At 31.6% G+C, this 25,502-nt stretch overlaps 1 protein-coding gene across 17 annotated transcripts in view; it reads left to right on the top strand.

Moving 5' to 3' along the window:
• Positions 1-25,502, top strand: part of LOC140047359 (voltage-dependent calcium channel type A subunit alpha-1-like) — a 131,026-nt gene that overhangs the window by 69,222 nt on the left and 36,302 nt on the right. For 14 of the 17 annotated variants that reach the window (XM_072092323.1, XM_072092331.1, XM_072092329.1 and 11 more), the window contains 22 exons: positions 140-252; positions 528-637; positions 1,694-1,825; positions 3,386-3,467; positions 3,802-3,919; positions 4,309-4,501; positions 4,897-4,940; positions 7,685-7,870; positions 8,793-8,880; positions 9,061-9,190; positions 9,840-10,012; positions 10,565-10,667; positions 11,117-11,277; positions 12,004-12,144; positions 12,699-12,900; positions 13,590-13,754; positions 14,684-14,794; positions 15,276-15,359; positions 19,859-19,975; positions 20,475-20,540; positions 21,649-21,743; positions 25,138-25,279. In XM_072092323.1, the coding sequence (XP_071948424.1) occupies positions 140-252; positions 528-637; positions 1,694-1,825; positions 3,386-3,467; positions 3,802-3,919; positions 4,309-4,501; positions 4,897-4,940; positions 7,685-7,870; positions 8,793-8,880; positions 9,061-9,190; positions 9,840-10,012; positions 10,565-10,667; positions 11,117-11,277; positions 12,004-12,144; positions 12,699-12,900; positions 13,590-13,754; positions 14,684-14,794; positions 15,276-15,359; positions 19,859-19,975; positions 20,475-20,540; positions 21,649-21,743; positions 25,138-25,279 (2,756 nt within the window). Of the gene's footprint in view, positions 1-139; positions 253-527; positions 638-1,693; positions 1,826-3,385; positions 3,468-3,801; positions 3,920-4,308; positions 4,502-4,896; positions 4,941-7,684; positions 7,871-8,792; positions 8,881-9,060; positions 9,191-9,839; positions 10,013-10,564; positions 10,668-11,116; positions 11,278-12,003; positions 12,145-12,698; positions 12,901-13,589; positions 13,755-14,683; positions 14,795-15,275; positions 15,360-19,858; positions 19,976-20,474; positions 20,541-21,648; positions 21,744-22,088; positions 22,181-25,137; positions 25,280-25,502 lie in introns of all 17 variants that reach the window. The other 3 variants (XM_072092321.1, XM_072092327.1, XM_072092332.1) reach the window with 2 other exon arrangements.

Raw genomic sequence — 25,502 nt, 5'->3', positions numbered from 1 at the left:
ACACTAAAACTAGCTTCTAATCAGGGGACACCTCTAAAAAACTAGGGTTTATAAGGATCAGTCACAAGCATCTTACCACCAATCTATTCAGATCTATTTTTAGCATTTTCTAACCTTAAAACTTTCTTTTGTTTTACAGTCTATGCGGAAATAACATTCCTATGCGTCTTCATCTTGGAGATGTCAATAAAAATGTATGGTTTAGGACCTCAGATATATTTCAAGTCAGCATTTAATAAGTTTGATTGCATGGTATGTTAATGCACATGATAGTGTAATTTGCATATTTTTGTTAGCTCTGTACAAAACCTCTTTATAACATAATGTTTCATGATACATGCCGACATCTTAAGTTGTTATGTGAGGTGGTTTGTTGTGAAGTATATTTAACTTCAAGAATGGATTCAGGATTACAACTTCGAGAATGGATGAGGGTGTGTGAGGAGAAAAAAATGACAAAATACCCACAGGAATATAGCACTTTTAATTGAGCTTTTTTGAGGAGTTTATTGGTTTGTTTTTCACAGGTCATTTTAGCGAGCTTGTTTGAGGTCATCTGGTCAATATTCAAAGATTCATCGTTTGGCCTCAGTGTCCTGCGAGCTCTTCGTTTGCTTAGAATTTTCAAAGTAACAAGGCGAGTATATTTAAAAAAAAATTAATCTAGGAAAAATAACTGTAACATAATAATTTCTAAAAATCGTGACGAGTACCAAAAGTCAAATCATCCGGACATGATGTTTACGTTCTCAAAGTCTAGCAAACAATAGACATGTCTCACTGAAGTATGCAACGAAAAATTAAATAACATGAACGTGCTTCTTTATTTTTTATTTGTGATATGAAGAAAAGTAATTTGACAATATCAAACTGCACATGGTTAACTTTTAATTCTGAATATTTTTTGTAGGTTAGAGGTCAGGTCTAACTTATATGTACCGAAATAAACATTAACATCCTTGTTCACAGATACTGGAAGACAATGCGCAATCTGCTAGTCTCCTTGTTCCATAGTTTACAATCGATTTTAAGCTTGGTCTTTCTCCTTTTCCTGTTTCTTGTAATATTTGCGTTGCTCGGAATGCAACTATTTGGTGGATAGTAAGTAGCAGACGAGGAATCATCTCTCCACCTACCATATCATGGAAGACATCCAAGCTTCCATTGTTTCTTGTTTACAATTGTATAACTAACAATCTGAATTTCCCATGGTGGACAAATATATAAATTGAATTTTAGTAAGCTTGGTTCCCACTAGGACACGAGCAAAAACGCAGGCGCAACACAAGAAATTTTACCAATCATGACATGATTAATCAAATTTACTTGCGCTGCACATCATAGTGGGAACCAAGCTTTTATGTTTATTTAAAGTTTTCTCGACTTCGCTACAATTAATGGAAATTTATCGAAAAAAAACAAATTTATAATTGAATAGTGCTTAAAACAAATCGTATTTCAAATTGTTTGCCACGGTTTTGCGATTAATTTTTCACCTAAATTCGTACGATAATGGTGGCTCGTTTCCAAATGGCAAAAGTTACTATTACAATGAATGTAAACAAACAAGAAACAATGGAATCAACATCACCCTATCAGATCATTAAATATATATATTACATTGATTATTAATTTATAATTTTCTTCATCTTTCTGTTTCATTATATTCTCCATTCATCGGATCCACCTATAGCTATTGGTCCTCTCTAAGGAATTTAGTCATCTCCCTACTCAGTAGTTTACGATCCATTGCGAGTTTATTGTTCCTACTCTTCCTGTTCATTCTCATCTTTGCTATGCTGGGGATGCAGTTGTTTGGTGGAAGGTAATTATGTGTGCGGTAGCTGAAAAGTTACGATTGCAGCAATTCTCGCCTATCGCAATCCATGCGCCCCAAACAAACAATGTTGAGTGATTGGAAAGTGCATTGTGGAAGATGTTAACATCCTGATTGTGGGAAATATTTTGAAATACATGCATTGTGGGAAATGTCAATACAGTTTCAGTGCATTCATTTTGGGAGATTAGCTAACAAACGGAAGATGTTTTTCGTTGGTGCTGTAAATATATGAAAATTGCATTATTCTATACATTAAGTATTAATTTGTGGGTATCATATATTACTACAAATTAACCATATATTATAGCAGATTTACTGTTGATAAGGTGTTTAACAATCAAACCATATAATAATGGGCATTGGGGGTGTATTATATGGATTGCAAAATGCGAAAATTGTATTGCATGTTATACAGTGTACTGTGAATATATAAAATTTATATTATAAATTAATATTTCTGTATGCTAACCCCTATAAAGATTTGTTCCGACTAGAACGTAACGCAAGGACAATATTCAATTGAGTTGACCAATGACAACAATTTTATTTTACAAACTATATATATACAAAAAAACAAATTATCTAAATTTTCATCCAATTTAAACAATAACAGTAAATCCATTGTAAAATGCACAATACAGAATAAATTAATATCATCATACTTTTGAAAATTAGAATATTACCTTAGCGAATTTAATGATAAAATATTTCATTCAAATTTTTTTTTTATTTTCCCATAATGCACAATAGAGAATAAATTAATATCATCATACTTTTAAAAATTAGAATATTACCTTAGCGAATTTAATGATAAATTATTTCATTCATTTTTTTTTTAATTTTCCCATAATCATCAATTTTATGTACCTCGTCACAATATTCAACCCAACCTAATTTATTCCCCTATTCATTGCATGCATGTTTTCGATATAATGAAATATAACTTATGATAATATATTCATGTGTTCTTGAAAAATTCTAAATTTAGGAAGACTACGTGCGTCGTATTCTGTTTTTTGTACTCTACTTCATTGCAAATTTATCTAAATAAAACAAATTTGATGTGTATATTATCTGGTCCTTTACAGCAGTCAAATTAGTAGATAGATTTGCTGGAAATAGACAGCCGAATATGATTAATATTTAAAAAATAAATGTATTAAATGTATGTATGTATCAGTATGTTTACGTATAAGTATTTCAAAACAAATGATTCATTACAATGTTTCATTGTGTCATGATATTAAAATTAAACAACAATTATTAGAAGATTATTGATTGGTATTGATCATATAAGATTAGCCGTTATTGATCTATAAAGAACAATTAGAATAGGTGTTTTGTGAATAGTATTATTGACTAATTCTAACCTTGTTTGAATATAGTCAATAGTGATAACATGTTTTTAGTTCAGTTTGAAATTGTGAAATTGACGTAGAATCATTTCTTTAATTTAACATAATCTGAAAAAAATGTAGTAACATTGTGTATTATTATTATTAGTAAATTCTCTAGTTGTACATGATTGTTTTTTTATTGTTTTAGCTTCAATACAATTAATCCTAATGAGGATAAACCATCCAGCAACTTTGACACATTCCCCATAGCTCTCATGACTGTATTCCAGGTAAGATTTCAAAGAAAGGTAGTGGTAGATTGCTTGCCTGCCTTCCTTATAATTCCAAGGTTAAAGGTTCAATCCCAACCTAGTACCAGAGTATAATCCTAACCTTGTGCTGGTCTATTGACTTTGATAACAATATTCTGGCCTTAAAGGATCATAACCCTTTTCGCAATGTAGTTTATCAATGATTGTCTCCCTCAGACATACAGTCTTTCAAATGATGTGTAGATTTACCATTTTGAAGAATTCCCTTAAATTTCTTACTTTTAGTTATTTTTTTTTACAAAGCTACAGTGATTTCTTTAAATTTGGTATTCAATTGTTTGATTTATTCCAGATCTTGACAGGGGAAGATTGGAATGCTGTTATGTACAACGGCATCGTCTCACAAGGTGGTGTACCATCTGGCATGTGGGCTAGCATTTATTTTATCATTTTGGTGCTCTTCGGTAACTGTATCCTTTTTAAACATTGCAAGGCCAAGTTCAACTCTTGCTTGAATAGTGCGAGGATGTAACATTCAATCCCCAGGCTCCAGCATTCAATCCCCAGGCTCCAGCATTTAATTCCCAGGGTCCAGTATTCAATTCCCAGGGTCTAGCATTCAATTCCCAGGGTCTAGTATTTCAATTCCCGGTGTTTAGCAATCAATCCCCAGGGTCTAACATTAATTTCCCATGGCCTAGCATTCAATTCCCAGGGTCTAGCATTCAATTCCCAGGTTCCAGCATTCAATTCCCAGGCTCCAGCATTCAATTCCCAGTCTCCAGACTATTTCTCGTTGTTGCTGCCATATTGAATGAAATAATGAAAAATAAAGTTTTCCTTAGCCGCTGATCTTCAGATACTCTGTTGAATGTCTTCCTTGCCATTGCCGTGGATAACTTAGCCAATGCTCAAGAGCTCTCCAGATTGGAAGAGCTAGAGAACGCAGAGAAACAGGATAAAATCAATCGAGAGATGGAAGCGTTAGTTCAACAGACACCAAGTATGAGCAGAAAGGGATCACCAAACCCTGATACAGGACAACTTGCCATGTAAGTCTAGCTCTTGCTTGGTTAATAAGAAGCCCCTAGAATTAACTCTTTCTAAGGCAGTTGGAAGCCCATTTATTTAAATCCTTCTAGGATAGTCAAGCCCTGCAATATTAACTCTTTCTAGGCCAATCTGTAGGCCATGCATTCACCTCGTGCTAGGCCCTAGGTCCTTCAATTGACCCTTTCTAGGCCAGTTAGAAGGCCATATGTTCAACTCTCACAGGCATTATGGTTATGGCTTCTGATTTCTTTATGTTTGTAAATTGTGTTGGATACTGCATCAAGGAAGCCTCCTGTTTTTATCTGAAGTCTATCAACCAAAACATCAGTATAATTTTGCTTCGTATTATGTTTGATCAATATTAAATATTGTTATATAATTTTTTGTTTTACAGTGAAGAGGGGAAGTCGAATGACGTAAATAAAAAGGCTGAAGGAGGTAGGCAAATCTAAGCATAACTTACATGTTTAGTTTGATTGTAACAAGCTAAACTATATGACATTTCATTTCATTTCTTTATTCGACAATCACGACTACGAAAGCAATTAATCATAAACAAGGTTCTCTTCTTTTGACTAATGCAATTTCTGTAGTCCCAAAAGCTATCACCATCTGGTCCTGAAGTCAGTATGGGCTTCTGAGCGTGCTCAAATGTTTGTCATGCTCTATTGCTTTCGTAGTCGAAATGCAACAATCAGAAGGTTGAATAAATGTCAATCTGGAACTGAATCAAATATTAGTGAATTATGAAGTAGAAACTATTGGTTTTGGGAATTATTAAAAAATTCACTATAAAAAAGGAAATGAAATCTTCTGATATAATTTGCATAATCCGAACATTTGCATCAACAATAATTTTGATTTAATAAATATAAATTAAATATAAATTTATATTCTGATCTGATATTCTGAGGTTTATCCTACTTTAATTTATTTAATAATCAATTAGCAATAGTATAAAAATGTATTTCTACTATTAATTGTTTTAATAATATCACAATGATTCAGTTCCATATTGTTGGTATGTTATACCTTTATTGATAATGGTACATGCCATTTGGTTTAGTTTAACACACAAATGCACTGGTGAACATTATGCACTGGTAATTTAAACTATGGCACGCTGACTATGCATTATAAAATATTGCACATGGGTATAAAGGTATACTAGATTTACTAATCAACTGTTCTTTTACTGATTCTTTATTCATTGTGTAAATTCTTGTTTGTTTTAAGGTTTTTTCTTTTTTATGATTCAAAGTAAAATCTAAATTTTGCTTAAATTTAGTGATTTAAAATTTGAACAAAGGCTCGTAAATTTTTCATCCATACGTCTTTAGATTTTGAGTGTCAAGCTTTTTTGAAAGTATGTGTTGGTCATTCTATAACATGGTTAGTCATCATGTGACAATGGTTTCATAGTACAGTAGTGGTAATACTAACGATAGTTTTAAGATATCATTTTTCATGTACTGTATGTGATACTGGAGAGAGACGATTGTGTTAATTCCTGGTATGTTCATAACCTGTTTAGATGAGATCCGAACTGGTTGAGACCGGTTTAGTTTTTTTCGCCTTTGGGCAATGTTTATTAATTTAAATCATTGGGGCATTGTACAGTAATAAATACATTTGATTTTTTTTAAATTTTGGGATGAACAACCTCACCTCTTGCTGTATCGTCTAATGGCCTTTTCACACTACAGAAAACATTGTGCTAACTATCGCCAAAAATATCACAGAAGAATATAAATGATTGAGGGCGTAATGTAGTATAGTTGGTCAAGCGAATTCCAGGATATATTTGCAATTTGGAGTGGAGTTGTGGCTTGGTGGTTATGATGCTTGTCTACCACTCCAAGGGTCCTGGGTTCAAGCCCGTCACATGTCAGGATTTTTTCTAAGGACCAAATTACCCCACTCCTAAAGACTTGTAATAAGACTTTGTTTATGTAGAGCATCTTGTGTATATGTTTGTCTTGTGAACCTCTGAGGGTCCCTAATGATCAGCAACAGCTGGATGGATCACCCTCATTAAATATGGTTTAAAAAAAAAAAAAGTTGAATCGGTGATTCAGCTTCAGCTATAAAAGAAAATTGGTGCCAGGCGGAAATATTTAGTCCTAAGTAGACCCCCCCCCCCCCCCCGAATTTAGGCACATCCCTGATTATATTGTCTTTACTTTTAAAATAAATTTTGATTTTTTAAATATTCTTTAGCACTATTTATTTCTTACATGATATTTATATACACTTTCTCAATCACATTTCATGGCATGTTTATCATTTTCTATACTAAATTAAAAACTAACATTGGGAATTCATGCCATATTATTTAAAATACTGACACTGACGATAGTCAAACAGACATTTTTAATACTCAATTTTTCTAAATGCAAATTATTTAATACCCTCTGATATTTTAAGCACTTAATATTTCTTCATCACTGACATTTTTATTTACTTTTCTCTCAATCACTTTACATCATGGATTTGGTGTATTTCTATGCTTAATGTATTATTAATAACTAACATTGAAATGAAAATTGTATTACTTAATTTTTCCACCATCTGCATGAGATGGAATCACTTTTTTTAAATCTTTGTTAAATTGAGATTTATTTTAAAGGGAATTACCCCAAATTAATAGAAAAATAATGATTATTTAATTTCACTTTGCCATTTAGATTATATTTTGAAAACACCATCCTTATAATTTCCTTTTGAATTTTTTTAATCAATTAGAAAATTGAATTTCCAAACTATACTAAGAAAAAGAATAAATTAATATCTAATTGTGATGTTATTCTAAATCTTAATGACAAAATTCATTCTTGAATATTGTTATAATTAATATATGGAAATAATCTCAAAATACGATATAAAAAAAACAATAATAAAGAATTAATGTTCCTTTGATTAATATTTTAATATCCTAAAAATAAAAATTGTATTTCTGTCATTGAAACATAAAGAAATTACGAAAATAAAAAATAATAATATTTAGACTATAGTATTAACAAAATCTCTGAAAATTTATTTTTTTTTAAACCAAAGTGTTTTTTCTTAATCATCAAAGCCAGGCATTTTCTGCCAGCCCGAGGTTGCCCTATTTGGGATAGTTAACAGTTTAGTTTGTTTTTGTTTCTGTGTATTTGTAACTATGATTTTTGTTTTAAAAGAATTAGAAGAAGAAATAGAATCGGATACCGCTACGTGGAAAGTCCGGTTAAAGAGATACTATGACCATCTTAACGTGAATGGAATTCATTTTCCTTGTTCCTATCCCCAATGTGAATGTCCTTGGGTTTGTTCGTGTCATTGTGAATGTTCTATAAAGAAGAAGACGAAAGATCCTGAAGAAGAAGGTTTTCTAGTTTTGTTTCCTATTCTGGTGAAATATTTTAATACATTTGAAATAAGTAGTATACAATAATCAGAAATGATGTAGTTAAATCGAAAAAGAAACTCCGATTTAAAATGTCTAGTAATTTTTTGGTGTAAAATGAATGACTTTGTTAGGATTAAATCATTCCTTTTGAATTCAAAGCGTGTAAAATACCATTAGACCATAGAGCAATATAGTTAGTTAGTATAGATTCTTAACCCACAGACATCAACTATAACTTGGACAGTCAATGGCAGATCTTAGATTTACCGAATGAAGGAGTGCTAACATTAAAAGAGAGGATATCAAAAAAGTAGTTTTTTTTGTCTGTCAAAGGGGCAGTACGCGCACGCATTGAATCCGCCCCTGGTGATATGTATTGATAGGTATACATGTACAGTAGACTTATGCGAACCATTGTAATTATATATGGAAATGAACCCAGTATGTAAGGTATGAACTGTGTGTGCTTAATCTAGGTACTAGGTATACCTACAAAATATAGTAGGTTATTTTGTGTTTTGACATTTGCCCTTTTATTTTCGTGAAAACGAAAGGTCGATATGAATGTTATTAATTAGTATGAATGTTGTACTTTGAAATATACTGTGTTTTTTTTCTACAGTGTTGATTTTGTTGTTTTATCTTTCAATTATTTGTAGTTAGATAACCAATATTATGTTATATTCGAAAAATTATAAAAAATTATTATTTCTATTTACTTAATATATTTTATATTAATTTTTGCTGCTTCATAAATATGTTGTTTAAAGTCGAATTGTGTTTTAATACAAAAATATTCATCAGACATTGTGAGAAACAGTAGTGCATAGAATCTGTGTAATTGAAAGCTGTTCACATTTAACCTTTGACCTAATTGATTTTTTTTATAATTTTTTTAGCTCCAGAAGGAGAGGAGGAGGAAGAAGAAGGGGTTCCAAAAGCAATTGTCCCATTCAGTTCCTTGTTCATTTTCAGTTCAACAAATCCGTAAGTTAAAAACTCTAAGACTCATTCTTTTCTTTTTATATCTTCTGTGGTCTTCCGATGCAGGTTTTGCCAGTATGATTTGCCGGTTTAAATTAGCTCCAACCGTTATTAAAAATGGTGTAAGAAAATTTATACATAACATAAACTCTTTTATATTTATTTATTATTTTATGTTTACAGCTTCCGTGTGCTGGTCCACAAATGCGTAATAAACAGATGGTTTGATATCACCATCATGATTGTAATTGGTCTTAGTAGTATAGCGTTAGCAGCAGAAGATCCGGTCAACACAGAAAGTGAACGAAACAAAGCAAGTTTTTCAATATTTCTGCTATGCAATTAGTGGCGTAACGCAGAGGCTGAAAGCCCCTGGTTTCGGCAATCTAAGGGGCCCTCTGATATGAGAACAGCTCTGGGGCTTCCGGCCCAGCTCTGGCCTTGAGTTCGGGGCTCCTAGGTTTAGCCAGTAAGCGCTCGTAGCTATTGCCTTCAGGCCCAGCTCTGGCCTTGAGTTCGAGGCTCCTAGGTTTAGCCAGTAAGCGCTCATAGCCATTACCTTCCGGCCCAGCTCTGGCCTTGAGTTCGGGGATCCTAGGTTTAGCCAGTAAGCGCTCAGTCATAGCCATTGCTAGCCAATTGTCACCATGGTCCATAACAAAAATAGAAGTTTGCAAACAATGATTGGTTAGAAAGAAATTTATTATCCCACAATGCACCTGTTTTGTTCTGATGTTTGGTGAAAATGACTGAATGTATATAATTTTTGCGGTATACCACGTATGTAGTTCTGAAAAGAACGGTTGAGTTTGACTGAGTGCTTGCTTGTATTTAGAACAATACATTGGGAGAAAAAAGGACACCTCATCAATATTGTTTTAACACATTATTTGTTTCTGTGTCTAAATTAACTAACTAACCCTAATTTTAAATTTAAAATGTTTATTGCTTGTTTCTTTTAGGTATTAAATTACCTTGATTATCTCTTCACGGGAATCTTCACAATTGAGTTAATTATGAAGATAGTGGATATGGGCCTGATATTGCACCCTGGTGCATATATCAGAGATATATGGAACATTCTAGATGCTACGGTTGTCATCTGTGCCCTTGTGGCATTTGGTGTTAATTCAACGTAAGTATTTTAATCTTAATCTCTGTCTACACTATCAAACTAGTTTGACAAAGAAATTGTGATAAGCCCAAATATGGTAGTAATATGCCCAAATTTACTAGTGATATGACATCACCATGTCTATATGGGCACCTTTAAGCATAGCTTAGTAGATGAAAATTTGCCTGCTTGCTAGGTATGCTTGGCCAAGAAATGTTCATTAGTTAGACCTCTTTATAGGCACTTTCACTACTGGTCTAGTGTAAATGCCATTTAATCAATGGCACAAACTAGCATGGCCATGACATGTGTAATTGGTGCCCACTTTACAATGTGTTGTTGCAAATTAATGTATGCATTTCACCTATTGGTTCATATTCATTCACTAGTCATTGAATGTTGAGCGGTACAGGATCAACAAGTGTAAACAGGACTTACTAAAACTTATACCCTACAGGATCAACAAGTGCAAGTGTAAACAGGGCTTACTAAAAGTCAGATTATACCCGCTTGGTTACACAGTATGTAAATTATATAAAAAATATATGTTCATTTGATTTTTTCATTTTGTAGCTCTGGGGGTGAAGGTAGTGGAGACCTAAGTACTATTAAATGTCTCCGTGTGTTGAGAGTATTGCGTCCTCTGAAAACCATCAAAAGAATACCAAAACTAAAGGTACCTCATTTTCATGTGTTTATTTCAGCATTTTTTTTTTATATATCAGGAGAAATTGTCTTAACTGATTATATATAATGTTTTTTTTTATATTTTTATTTAACCTTATTTATAGAGGGTGACCCTAAACAGCGTATGCTGACAATCAAGGGGCTCTCATGATGAGTTATAAGTGTGTGTGTGTGTGACATTGGCTGTGTATATACTAGTACACCGGGGTAACCTCCTACTCACCTCGAAAGATGTACTGGGTTCTTTAAATTGCACATGAGCCAGATGTGTACACTGGACCATGGTTTATACAGTAGTAGTAGTACTTATCCGAAAAGACTTTTCTACCACCACAACCATGGATCGAGCAATGTGTTTGATTTGTGGCTAGATACAAGTCTGTGTGTTCTACTTGATTGAAAATCAATATTACTGACATTTTTTTCTTATCATTTTAGGCTGTATTCGACTGCGTAGTACATTCAGTCAAAAACGTTGTAAACATCGCCATCGTTTACTTCCTGTTCATGTTCATCTTCGCGGTCATAGGTGTTCAACTTTTAAAGGGGCGATTTAATTATTGTACCGACATGTCTAAAGTGACAGAACCAGATTGCATGTAAGTTTATTCCTAATCAATGGAAACTGACAATTTCTATACAAAATATCCACACCTTTCCTTTCGTCTCTCTCTCCTCACCCCTTTCTTTCGTACTTATGTGTGTCCAGGATATGGAGTGTCAAAACACAACTTGTATACTTTAGAGAGGTTGTATTTTTTTTGCCGATTTAGTAGATTGAAATTACTTAAAAATAAAATAAAAATACAAATTAATGAAGAGAAAGCTAAATCAAAAGGTGAATTTAAATTGAGATTGTTTTTTACAAACACTTTTAAGAAGACACTTTCAGGACCCAACAAAGATTTCCTTTAATAAGGTGTGTTATATATTACCCCTTGTTGATTTCATGGAAAAGTGTCTTTAAAAAGCCAATTTACACAGCGAGCGGTAACGATATGCGGAAAACCATAAAGCTTGTCCCACATAGAATCTGAATCTATCCTGAGCAGAAACCTCTCAGCTGCTCCGTGTTGTGTGTAAGTGTCCATCTGTAAGAGTTCATCAGGAATAACAATTAACATGGATTCTATATTTTTATTACCATTACCACTCGTCTGTGTAAATTGGCCTTAATAGACGTCTCCTCTGAATGAGGATGGGCTCAATGAGGGGTTACTGTATTGTGTTAATACTGAAGAGAATACAACACGCATCAATGAGGACAATTACATTGCACTAACACATATCTCTTATTGTAATCTATATCTATATTTTTTTTTCAGGGGAAATTTTTTCAGATATGAAGGTGATGAGATTACTAGTGTTGAGGCACGAGTTTGGGAAAAGCGCGATTTTCATTATGACAATGTTATCGCATCGATGCTAACGTTATTTACAGTTTCCACAGGAGAAGGGTGGCCTGAGTAAGTTGAAATTACCCAAATATGGTAGTAATATGCTCAAATATGGTAGTGATATGACCAAGTTGACCAATTAGTAATGCAACTATAGTTAAACAACACACAGGCACAAAAAAAATAAAAGGTCTACACAGTGGAAGATTTCTTCTAAGCATTAAAAGAAAACAAGACAAAATATTAAATCTCTTTAGACATATATGTATTTATTTATTTATCAAACTCTTGCAATTCTGGCTTATGAGTGAATAAAATAATATAAAATAACAATTATAAATAGGCACGGATTAAAAATAGAAATGTATAAAAAACATCAAATAAAAATAACTACTTTAAACAGACTCCTCACCTCCGAACCTCATTTTTTTTTCTCTTTTACCAAGTTGAAGGGAATAAAAAACTGTATTCATGTAAAAATAAATATGTTAAAAATGACTTGTTAAAAACAATGTACTGGCGTGTATTTCATCTTTAATACAATTCACAGACTACATTTCCTCTCATTAATTGGTGTATATGCTTTTTTTTTATGTGTTAAAATTGTCTTCTTTTTTTTCCAGCATTTTAAAATACTCAATGGATGCCACAGTGGAGGGCCAGGGACCTTCACCTTACTCACGTACACAGATGGCCATATACTATGTAGTGTACTTCATTATTTTTCCGTTCTTTTTCTTGAACATTTTCGTTGCCCTCATCATCATTACATTTCAGGAACAGGGAGACGCGCAGTATGAAGATGGTGATATAGATAAGAACCAGGTGAGATAAATTATCTTTAGATTAAGGCTCATTATTTAATTGGTCAGAAGTTTGCCCTACGCTGACGTAATTTCGTACTTTAGTACTAACTACATTGAAACTACTTGCGAAAAAATTATTATTTTCATCAAAGACGGCGTAAATGCAGGTTATGCTTTAATAATGGTATGGTGGTTAACATGCTTGTCTTCCAACCCTAGGTCCAGGGTTCAATCCTGACCTAGTGCAGAATTGTAACTCTTTCAGCTTCACTCCTAAGCCTCAAATAAAATTTATACCTTTTTCTGCGAAACTAGAAATCCTTTGTTTTCTGTAAGAAAAATGTTTTTCTATTATTGCCGTTTATCGTCCACAGTCAAAACCGGTCTTTAAGATTTTGCCCATCCCACTACTGATTATTAATATTATTATTATTTTATTTATTTCATACTCATCCAACAGCGAGTAACGCGCCAATTACAGGATGGATAAACTATTTAAAATTTTACAAGACAAACATATACACAAGATGCTCTACATAAACAAAGACTTATTATTAAGTCTTTGGGAGTGGAGTTGTAAATTGTCATGAGAAAAAACCCTGACATATGACAGGACTTGAACCCAGGACCCTTAGATTGGTAGCCAAGCATCATAACCACCAAACCACAGTATTTTGTTACAATTGCCAAATAAATGTTGTATTTCAGAAACAATGCATAGAATTTTGCATTACTGCAAAACCTGTAGACAGATTTATGCCAAAGGATCAGACAAAGTTTCAATTTAAAGTGTGGACGTTTGTTGTGTCATCCCCCTTTGAATATTTTATCATGGCACTGATTGCAATCAACACGATAACTCTCATGATGCCTGTAAGTATCTGTTATATATAATAATCATATCATATTATAATGCCTTGTTATAAAAAAATGTGCTCTAAAGCATTCAGTGGCTTAAAATAACACCTATTGTTTGAGGTATTTCATTTCAAAAGATATTAACTATTTTTGAAAAGTTTTTTAAATGATAAAACTCATTAAAATAAATTATATACAAATTAAAATTGATTGTGAATTGAATATGGATATAACATTTTGAACTTATAAAGTTTCACCATCAGGACAATTTATGGGGAACAACTCATTTAAACCCCTTATATTAGAGAGTAATGCAGACTAAGGGTTGATCTGTTTCCAACTTCCATAGGCAACTTCTCCAATACATTCATTTATTTAGCCAAAACAATAAAGTAAAATACAAAAACAATTGGCAATGGATGGAAAAAGTAAACTAAAGTACTGTAGCCCGCCGCGAGCCTGGAAGTTCAAATTTGAAAAATTGTATATTTGTATATAATTATTATTTACATGTATGAGGAATAGTGGAAAAATGAATTTTTTTTTTTTTTTTTTTCATTTCATTTATTTTGTCTCACATAATTATAACAAAAAATAACAAACAATAGAGAGAGACAGGATTCCCAAAAGCGAACTAAATCAAACTATCAAGTGGGTCTCCACTCCACAAAAGAGTTGGCTGGAGCAAAGACGTGAGAAAATTTAAGGTTATCCAAGTTAATAGATACCAAAGAAAAATAATGCTTTAATAAATAAACAAGTTTAATAGAGCCCTCAAGGGGTACATTATAAATAGGCTCTTTTTTCTGTCCATTATCTCATACCATTATCTTTTACTGTGGTATATTTCTGAATCTCAAAATATACCAAATATATATTGATTTTATTTTGTTTTTGTTAAGTATTATGGATAAACAGTTTTAAATATATTTATTTTATTTTAGTACTATGATCAACCTGATCAGTTGGATGACATTTTGAAATACTTCAACGTTTTTTTTACAACAATGTTCACAGTGGAATGTATCCTAAAATTGGTAGCTTATGGAGTTAGGGTAAGTGATCTGACATTTAATTCTAATTTGCTGTCCTTCCTATACCATGCAATGTGTACTAGAGTTGAAATATTGAGGAGCATTGACATTGGGATGGTAATCAAAGGGGATAGAGCGTCAATGTTATTTCGCAACACAATCGGCGGTGGTAAGCCCCCTCCTAGACATAGTCTGCAGACCCTGTACACACGGGCTTGGGGACTTCTTTGAAAAGTTTCTTTGTTTTAACAAGGCTAGGTTTTAAGCTCTGTCTACACTAACAAACTTTATGTGACAGAAAAATGTGATGTGCCCATATATGAACACGATGATGTCATATCACTACCATATTGGCCAATATCACTACCATATTTGAGCACTCACATTTTTTTTGTCAAACTAGTTTGATAGTGTAGACAGAGTTTTTAAAAAAAACAATATCAACCAATCAAGTGGCAAGGAAACACAAAGGTGTATAAAATATAATTAATTGTTTTTTTAGAATTACTTCAGAGATGCATGGAATATTTTTGACTTCATTTGTGTTGTTGGTAGTATTACAGACATCCTAGTCTCTGAATATGGGGTAAGTTTTTTTTTCCTTCTATTTAAAACTGATAACTCTTTTCTTCCAAAAATGAAAAAGTATTCTAGTTAAGGCATGCACAGAAAGCATCAGTTTTAAAAATTGGCCAGGTTTTTATTTTTATCGGTATAACTTTGGGTTGTTATATATTAAAAATAGTCTCAGAAAAAGGTATTTATTCAAAAATTATTTATTTTGGTTTAAGTGTTGTTTACTAATTTACAATTGCATATATACCTTTTTTAGAACATAAAGTAAAAATGAAAATTAAAAAAAATTACTCGGAAAATGACGATCCTTACGTTTTTATTATATATACTTTTTTCAATTGAATGGCTAAAACCATTTAAATAATTTCATTTCTAACAAAAATAGATAAAAATATAACATCCATATTATTAACCTGCTAAAATTAACATGCTCATGTAATCTTTGAGTTCATTAACCTTAAGGTCATTGACCTGCTTACATCTGTGTGTGTTTGAATTGGTTCGATTTAAACTAGATGCTATAATAATGATGATAAAAAGATGTACCTCCCCAACGTAACCCCCTGATGATAAAGTACCTATTCATATATCATTACATAGGCCTTGCTTAAAATTAACATTCAAAAAGGGGTTTCTCTTTGTTTTAAGTGTACGGCAAAAATGCAAGCTTATTGTACCGAGACAAAGTGAAAAACTTTAATGAATAAAAGTCGACGCTTGGTGACGTAATATTTCACACAGGGAAACCCCTTGTATATTGTTTTTGGATGTACCTGTGCGAATAAACAGCTTTTTCAATTTACATCCTCCCTCTCTCCGCCGTCAGATAATATTATCTACCAATGTTATGAATATTTGTTTATATAATGTGTTTTAATTTTGATTTTGCTATTTGAATTTAAAAAAAAATGTTCTACTTTTGATCATTATTATATTCATTAATGTAAATAATAATCTGTTTATATATTACTGTCTACTCCTATGTCTTGTTAGTAAACCTTCAATGAAGGATATACATTACAGTAGTTAACCAGCCAATACCTAATATGACACCTCATCAACTGTTGCCACCCCTCTGCCACAAAACCCCCCTCCTGTGTTACCCCTATATATCCATTCCTCTCTGCTAACCATGTATTGCCTTTGTGTTTTTCTTTCACCTACATAGAAAGTAAGTATTAATACGTGGCCCTTTCTAATTGACTGCCACACACTCATGAGCTGCCATGCACACGAACACTGTGGAATGCTTGTGTTTGGAACCATACTTGCCTCTTGGGCATTCATGCACAAACAATTATGTAATCATAGTGTCACGTCTCTAAGTATATTCTTGCAGCGGCCTTTCAATCAATAAATCTTAATTAAATTTGTTAATTATATAACTTTAATAAAAAGATTATTTATGCTATAATTGCATATAAAATTTAATAATGAATGAATAAAATTATGATTTTGTTTTAGTTCCTAAATTTATAATTTGTTGGTGATTCCTATCTCAGGTTTAGTCGCCACGGATCTGCTCAGAGCATCATGTTTTGTGTCTTTGTGTTTTTGTTATTACTAATCATATAGATATCACTAGATGATAGTGTATTTGTTAAACTAACTCCCCCCGTTTCCACCCCTATATTTATTTATTGTTGGTTATTGTGAAATTTGTGTTATTAATTCAAATTGTATAATAATTCAAATTATACAAATTAAATACAAAATAATGATATTCAATGTTGTGCTGCACCACGCTAAATGTGTTAAAGAAACACTATCCAATCAATTTTGAACCAGTGGTCTAATGGTTAGGACATCTGCATATCAAGCGGAAGGTTTTGGTTCGAATCTTGCTTGGAGTGGCTTTTTCTCATTCTCACAGATTTTCACATCTTTACTGTTTCAACAAATTTATTTCTAAGATATCATTGGGCGGTTTAGTAATTATTATATGCCTGTGAATTTTTATTATATAACTCAATTTTTGTTTGACATTTTTCACAAAAACCACCATATCTTGCACTTTCGTTTGGCTGGTACCTACCATATATTTATATTACTAACGTGTTGTGTTTAATAATTGTATGGTAACGTTGTTGCTTGCTTTTTACAAAAATCAGGGTTTTTATACAGTGGAAAGTAAATGGATTCAGAGGTAGAAGGGATAGCGGGCAAGTTATAGCTACTATCTTTTGTATGTACAATGCATACAGACATGCTAATTTTCTAAAATATACTCTACTACCATACAGTACATTATTCTACTTGAACAGAACATGTTCTGACTGGACTTTCCTTCCGCAATGTGGCAATCCCAAATGTCTACAGACTAGTTATTCACGCCTGCAATCAAAGGTGCTCTCTAGCAGAGCCATCTGCTAGGCATCTTTCTATCTACCTCAGATCCACCTACTTTTTACAAACCTGTATTATTATGTAATCAATTGTAAACTCTTATTTAGATATTATGCACACTGCAATATTATATTTATATATCATATCATCCTATGTAATTTTATTCAAAAACTAAATTCTTTCTTTAAAAATACTTTTAACTTTTAGAATTTTATGTTTTAAAGTCATTGTATTTTATTAGGGTATTTTTATTAGATATATTGAAATGGTCATTTAAACTTCGCAATATATTCATAATTTAAAGTAATTTTAAATTAATACATCTTTTGTGTATCTTCAACAAATTACACATGTTTTTTAAACGTATACATTTTGTTAGGGTAACTTAGTGTTAATACTGTATTCTTACTAACATGTTAGAAAATTAAATTATGCAATATTTATGTAATACTTTGAAGTGCATCCTAAAATGATTTGTTGAAGTTTGTGAATTTTAATTTGCTATTTTATTTTTTCCTTTAGTTGCGACTTTTTTTGTTTCAGTTGATGCAGTACTAAAGAGACAATACATTTGTGTTATGTCTTGTATTTTGTTGTTTAAACACATAAATATTCTTTGACTTTGTGTTCATCTGCTGGATCACTTGACTACAATAACTTAATTTGATTGGCTGCTGTTTTCTATAGTTTTCCGAAGTTTGTCAAAAATTTCTTGACGAACTTGGTGTTTGTGAATTACAGTTTGCTCTTTGTCCTGATACAATAATTTTTCAAAAACCACTAATACTTAAAACATTGTTTATGGTTAGGCAAAATTCATTCCTGAAAATAATACAATTTTTGTATTTTTTGTATTTTTGCAGAGCAAATTTATTTTCAAAGAAATCTTTTCTTTATATTTCCTTCTATGATAATAAGATAAATTGTGTTGTTTTCACGTTATTCATTTTTCACCACAAATAGATATGTCTTTTTCCCATTAATCTTTTGTATTTCTGGTTTTTGTTTTTTTTGCTCTCTAATTTTTATTGCTGTTTTTTATCACAAATATTCCTAGAATTCCTTCGTCTAGAAGCTTCAAAATTCTAAAAAATTTTCAAAACTATTAATTTTCACACTTTGTTTTTTTTTTTATTTATTTTTTTTTTTATTTTATTTCATCATCACCCTACAGTGACCAAACGTCACCATTAACAGGGCTGAAAGTCGTAAAATATAACATATAATATACAAGCAAAAATCAACAGATAACAAGACAACATTTAAATATTACTGACATTAGACAAAACCTTGTGACGGAAACAAGCAAGGGAATCAAAAAAAATATCAACAGATCCATCAATTTTACAATTGTAACAAATGTGTGTTTTTTTCAATGTATTTGTATTTTATTGATAATTAATACTTATAGTTGATTTAATTCTGAGACACCTTTACCACTGATAATTGTTTGAAAATCGAGAAAATTGTTCCAGAAATGTACCTTTTTGTTTTTTCCCCGTTTAATGGTCTCTAAAGGGATTTCTTAGAAAGTGTCAAAACACACTAAACTATTTTTTTTTCAAATTTGTTACACATTTAAAGCTTGATATCATAAGAAAAAAGATCTGTTGATTTCATTCTGAATCACACTATCAATAGGAAAGGATATTTTTTCATTTGATGTGAGTTACTCTACGTGTTCTGCGCTTTTTTCTCCATAATGATTTGACTGTCCTGTATTGTGTAATATAAACCATATAATACAAACACACAAAACGCACTTAGTACTAGTCATAGATTTAAAGATTTCTCTAGATCCATGTGCATGCTACCATCTGTCAACAGTGTCTATAATCCAGATATCTTTTCGTTGCGTTGAATATCAATATTTTTTATCAAATTATGTCACTTAAATACTTGACTTATAAAATTAAAGGTTTTTTGATGAATTTCAAATTGCATGTGGAAATGGCATGTTGCAATCTATGGGACAAACTTTCGTACTGCTACTATATATAAAAAAATAGGATAGATAAGCAAAATAAAAATATTTAAAGTCTTAAAGGGTGGCGAGGAAACTGATCTCTCTCTGTGTAGTTGTAAAAGGGTATAGCAGGTACAAATAACCAGAATAACTTAATTTTTATTTGATATGACACACTTTCTTGTTTGTTTTTACAGGAGGGATTTATTAATTTGAGTGTTTTGAGGCTTTTTCGGGCAGCTAGGCTCATCAAACTTTTACGTCAAGGATCGTCGATTCGAATCCTACTTTGGACTTTTGTGCAGTCTTTCAAGGTAAAATGATATTTCTTATGACTTTGTAATATTGCCTTCCATAGACGTTATTGTATTTACATACTCTATCTAACCCTAGTTATCAGCGTGAGCTTTTTAGTAAGAACACTAGACTATTGATCTTCAGGTGGTTGGTTTAAGTCTCATCCGAAAAATATTGAGTCTCCCTGGTGTAGCACTTCTATAGGGCCCTCCAACACTGGATAGTTGATTGAGGCTGCTCATGCTCTGGGGCTCCTTAAGGTCTGGGGCACATGAGTTTAGCCAGTTAGCGCTCATAGCTGTTACGCCACTGAATCTCCTCAATGTACTGAGTATGCAGTACATTTTTATAATGGAAAACCATCTTTATACACTATACAAAACAAGTTGATAAGATGTTTTTCAAGTTTGTTAAACATCAGGTTGGTTCTACTCTATGGGTTCCCAAACATCCAGAATCAAACATATTTACATTCATTTAACATATTTTGTTTTTCACTTTTTTTACTTGTCTTAGGCATTGCCATGGGTATGCCTATTAATTGGAATGCTTTTCTTTATCTATGCAATTATTGGAATGCAGGTGAGTCTTTTTGGCAGTATTTTTCTCTCTCCCTTGTCTGTTTTTATCATTTGAAGTTAGAACCAGGTCCATGAATCTAAAAAGTCATGTGTGATACACATACAACCATGTTGTATCATATTCAGCCTTGTGCGCTGAAGCATTGCTTTTTAAAATTATAATAGACTTGGTGACTACAGAAAATACTCTATCTTAAATGCCTGCATTGATGTTAGACAAAAAATGCATTATGTATTTATTAAATAGATTGTAATAGGAATTTTAGAAAAGAATTTACCCTATACATTCTTTCCTAAAATCCCCTATTAATATTTATTTAATAATTACATTATTTTTTGATTTGAAAAATTAACAAATAATATGTTTCGCTTTTTGGGGGGGGGGGGGGGATAGGAGTAGCAGATATGTCATCAAAATCAGGTTGTTGAGTGTATTGAGAGAGTGATTTGCAATGATGTTGAGTTAATGGTTAGATTAGATTATTAGGATAATGCAAAACATTAAATATCCTTTTTTGTTTTTAAACAATTTGTGATTAAAGTTTTTTATAGTATTTAGGTAGTTAATTTGTTTGAGTGACATTATTACAGTTGAATTTTGTGATTAAATAACGGAGTTTAATGATCGTAATGTATCGTAGGTTGAGTGACTGAGCGGTTACAGGGTTCGAAAATTTACCCTAGCAATTAATTCGACAACATAATAATTTGCTTTTTTTTTGGCTGTTTGCTTTCTCATTTAGCTAGTTAGATTTGCTAGTTGACAGAAAATTAAATTTTAAGCTAATTCAGGGGGGGCACTACAACAACCAATGGGCATAAAATTTGAGCCGGTTTGAGGTTCTTGTCCATAATTCTGGTGGTGGAAGTCACACCATTGTTCTGGTTCAAATTCTTCCCTGCCCTGTTATGGTTTCAACTAATGCACTCAATTCTAGTATAGCTGTGTAGAATAGGATTTATCATGCCAAGAACCAAGGGTGGGGTAGGGCGGGAGGGCGATACATAATCTACTGGCCGATTTCTTCATAGGTCAAAGGTGAAACAACTCTAAAGGGACTGGAAGTCTCTAAAGGATGTGTTAACTTTATTTATGCTTTTGAATCTAGATATTCGGTGATATTAAATATTCTGATACTTCAAGCTCTATCAACACGCACAACAATTTTCATAACTTTTTTATGTCGCTCCTGCTATTGTTCAGGTAATGTTTCACTTCTGGCAAAATGCCAACCAAACAAATGTGTTAGACCAGGGAGTATGCATAGGTGTGTAATAACTGCAAAAACTACAGCAGTACAAAAATAATATAATAATAAAATAATAATATAAGGTCATTATGAATACACAACGTCATTGTTTCTGATTCTGGATGGCAGAGACTGTAATTGAGCTTTAAAGTTTTTGCATTTTTTACATACCTATTCACATTCATGGAAATCTAGGTCATCAGTTGAAAAACTGATTTCACTTAATCGTTCAAACAATAAGCATTGGTGTTTTTTCTTTTTTTTTTGTTTCTCTCCACACACGCATGCAACGCCATCAGATGTTCGGAAATGTAGAACTCAATGATGAAACAGAGATTAATAGTCATAACAATTTTCAGCTGTTCTTTACAGCTCTTCTACTACTATTCAGGTAGACCTAATCTAATAGCAGAAACATTAAAAATTGTGTCTGGTGTCCCGTCTATATATCCTTGTCTATTGATCCTTGATGTAACACCAACTATCCTATCATCAATGTGGAAAAAAGATGTTTTAATAAATCCCAACCTGACACTTACCTTTTACCCATATGTATTGGCTACCTCTTTGAAATTCTTTACTTCTTTTGATTTTTGTTAAATTTGACTGCGTTTACTTTGATATTCAGTATTCCAACTTTTATATGTGGTTTCTGAACCTAATGTTTGGTTTATTAGACGGGAATATGTTTCTTGCTGGCTGGATAGTAGTCATCTTTTTTGGAATTTTATCTTGCTAACACATACTAAGGGGCTACATTATATGCTTAATACAGTACATGATATCAATGCATTTGTTGTATGTATCTTTCATCTCATTTACACTTTTGGGCCAACCCTACTGTAAGCTCCTCAAACTAGGTTGGAACTGGTTTAGACTGGCATATGCAATCAAGCGTGTCATATTTGACATATATTTTGACCTACATCAAAACCATAGAGCAAAATATTATGGTCAAACAGTGACCATAATGTCACTCATGAATAAAGACAAACTTAACCAAATAGAAATGGACTAAAAAAATATAAACTCCCTTTTAAAACACTCACCATCCTTTAGGCCAGTAAGTGTAAATGGGGTGATGATCTTTTATGTAATAACCATCTTTGTTTTTATATTGTTTAAAGGTTTTACTAAATGTATTCGTTGCTGTCTTTACAACCAAAATAGCCTTTTCATACCTGTACAGTGTTCCTTAACTATTACTATTCTTCCTTACCTATCAATTTCCTGCGTATTTCTTTCTTATTAATAATAAAATTGCTATATAATGCAAAAGAAAAGATAAAAAAACATTTTTTAAAAATAAATTAGAATTCAAAATTTAATACTTTTCTCAAAAAACAAGGTTTTAAAAAAGTTTGGCGTATTGCATGAAACTCCTTTACTACATGTGCACCAACTAAAGTTACTTACAGTCTGTATTTAAAGATGTATTGTCCCTTTGACTAATTCCAAAAAAAATTAAAAATAAAAGATTTCGAAAAAAGGTGGGTCATTTTGAAGTATCATAATAGTTATTAACTATCACCAAAAATTTGTAGAAAAAAAAAAATTTTTAACTGAAATACAGACGTTTTTTTGGTAAAAAAATGACTTTGACTTCCAGTCAAAGTTTTCAATCAAAACATATCCCATAATGAAACGCGCTTGTTTGGCTACTCTGTATGCATAATCATAAAACTTCCTCATGATCTGTGTGAAAATACGTTCTTAACCGTGACGAGTTGTAAACAATCCTAATTTAGCATATGCATAATGCGTACTCATGGTTTGAAATCTTTGTTTACTTTCGCTCGTGACGATTTTCCAGATGAAATGTAATCAAACTAATTTACCTGTTAATTACGTAAACTTGTTTTTTGCTCAAATTTTCGACTTAAAGTGAATAACTTTAATATTACTTTGATATGGCCACTTTAAATTTAGAATATTTTGACCTTCATTTTTTTGTGTTTCAAGGGACAATACATCTTTAACTGGTTTAAACTGGTTAAATGTAATAAATTAGTTAACCAATTATTAAACAGTATTGTTTTACCAGTTTACTTTGGTTCAAACCAGATTAATCTAGTTCTTTATAAAACAATGTGATAAAATCAAGTTAAAATCAATTCTTTAATACTCTATGTACTTTTATTGACATATAATTTTATTCTTTTGAATTTCTTTATTTTGCTAAATGTTGCTATTTATGTTTATTTACAGTAGCAGTTCTCTGCTAAAATAAATATTGTCATTTCTTTAGTATTGTGTAATTCTATTGTTCAAAATAACATGAAACTTTACTGCAAAACTAACCATTATATTTTTTAAAAATCTTTTCTTGGGAATAAATATGTTTTTCTAAAAGAGAAATGATTATTTAATCTAAAAGCATTTTTGTGAAAATATAAATAAAATTGTAATATTATTTACAAGGAAATATCAAAATATTATTTTAGCGCTCAGGTCGTGATAAAAAATATGGCAAATATGGCAAATCAAGCACGCACAAAAAGGATTATTAAATATTTATTAAATTCTCATTTTCTCTTTATAAACTATATTATAAAAATAATTATTGTAACAAATAATGTTCAAATGTTCGTCCAGAAATGTTTTTTAATTCAAAAAAGATTCTCTACATTATATAATCTTGTTTGAAAAAAAAACCAATTTACATTTAAATTGACTCATATTGAGAAAGAACTTCTAAATTTTATAATTTTTTTGTTTAAAAAAAACAAAAACAAAATCATTTGGCTTTAAAAGTGATATTGATGGTCTAAATTAAAAGCTTATAAATTTTAAAATATATATTTAATTGTCTTATTGTAGAGACTCTTTTTGCAATTCAATATATCTTAGAGGGCTATATAATAAATGTTGTATCCCTTCTTTTGTTTATTATGAATGTATGTATCTTAAGAGCATATTTTCAACAAAACTAAACAGGTTTAAAAAAAAAAAATATATCAGCTAGAATGCTTTAGAATGCAGCAAAATGGCGGATAGTTCAAAATAAAAGTGTGCTTTTGTTTTGCAATATAGACAGAAAATATGTATACAGTCAACTTTCCCGTTTTAACATTAAACATTGTATTTGTAATGCGTGATAATAGCCTGTTGTGTAGAAGTTGCCTTTCTAATATTAAGTTAAGATATTGCTCAAATCTTCTTTATACTTTTGGGGATTTTATTCAATTGCATGATTTGCATCTTATCCTAAATTTATTTTCTAAAAAATTAACCATATCCAAATAATTTAATATTGAAATTATAGGCAATGCCACCGATTTCATCTTTGACTCCGTATTAAATTTATATTAATATGCATTTTTATTGGACGTTTCTTAACGTGTATAGGTGTGCAACAGGAGAGAGTTGGCAACTGATTATGTTAGCATGTATATCGGGTAGAGCGTGTGAAGGAAAAGCAGGAAATGAATGTGGATCCCCATTTGCATACGTATATTTCGTTAGCTTTATTTTCCTTTGCTCATTTTTGGTAAGTAAATTTAATTTTTTTACAGTCTAATCATGCCTTTCATTTGTGCACATTTTTTTTCCTCAGGGGTCTTTTTTTAAAATGTTGGAGACACAACATTTATAAATGTGAACAAAATAGTTTATTTTTTAAAATGGTGATGTTTCTACTGCTATAAACCGGGTGTAGACAAGATTGTACTGCTATAAACCGGTGTACACAAGATCCTACCAGTAAAAACCAG

Source organism: Antedon mediterranea, chromosome 4 (assembly GCF_964355755.1).
Source record: "Antedon mediterranea chromosome 4, ecAntMedi1.1, whole genome shotgun sequence".
NCBI lineage: Eukaryota > Metazoa > Echinodermata > Crinoidea > Comatulida > Antedonidae > Antedon > Antedon mediterranea.
This window is presented reverse-complemented; position numbering and strand designations above follow the sequence as displayed.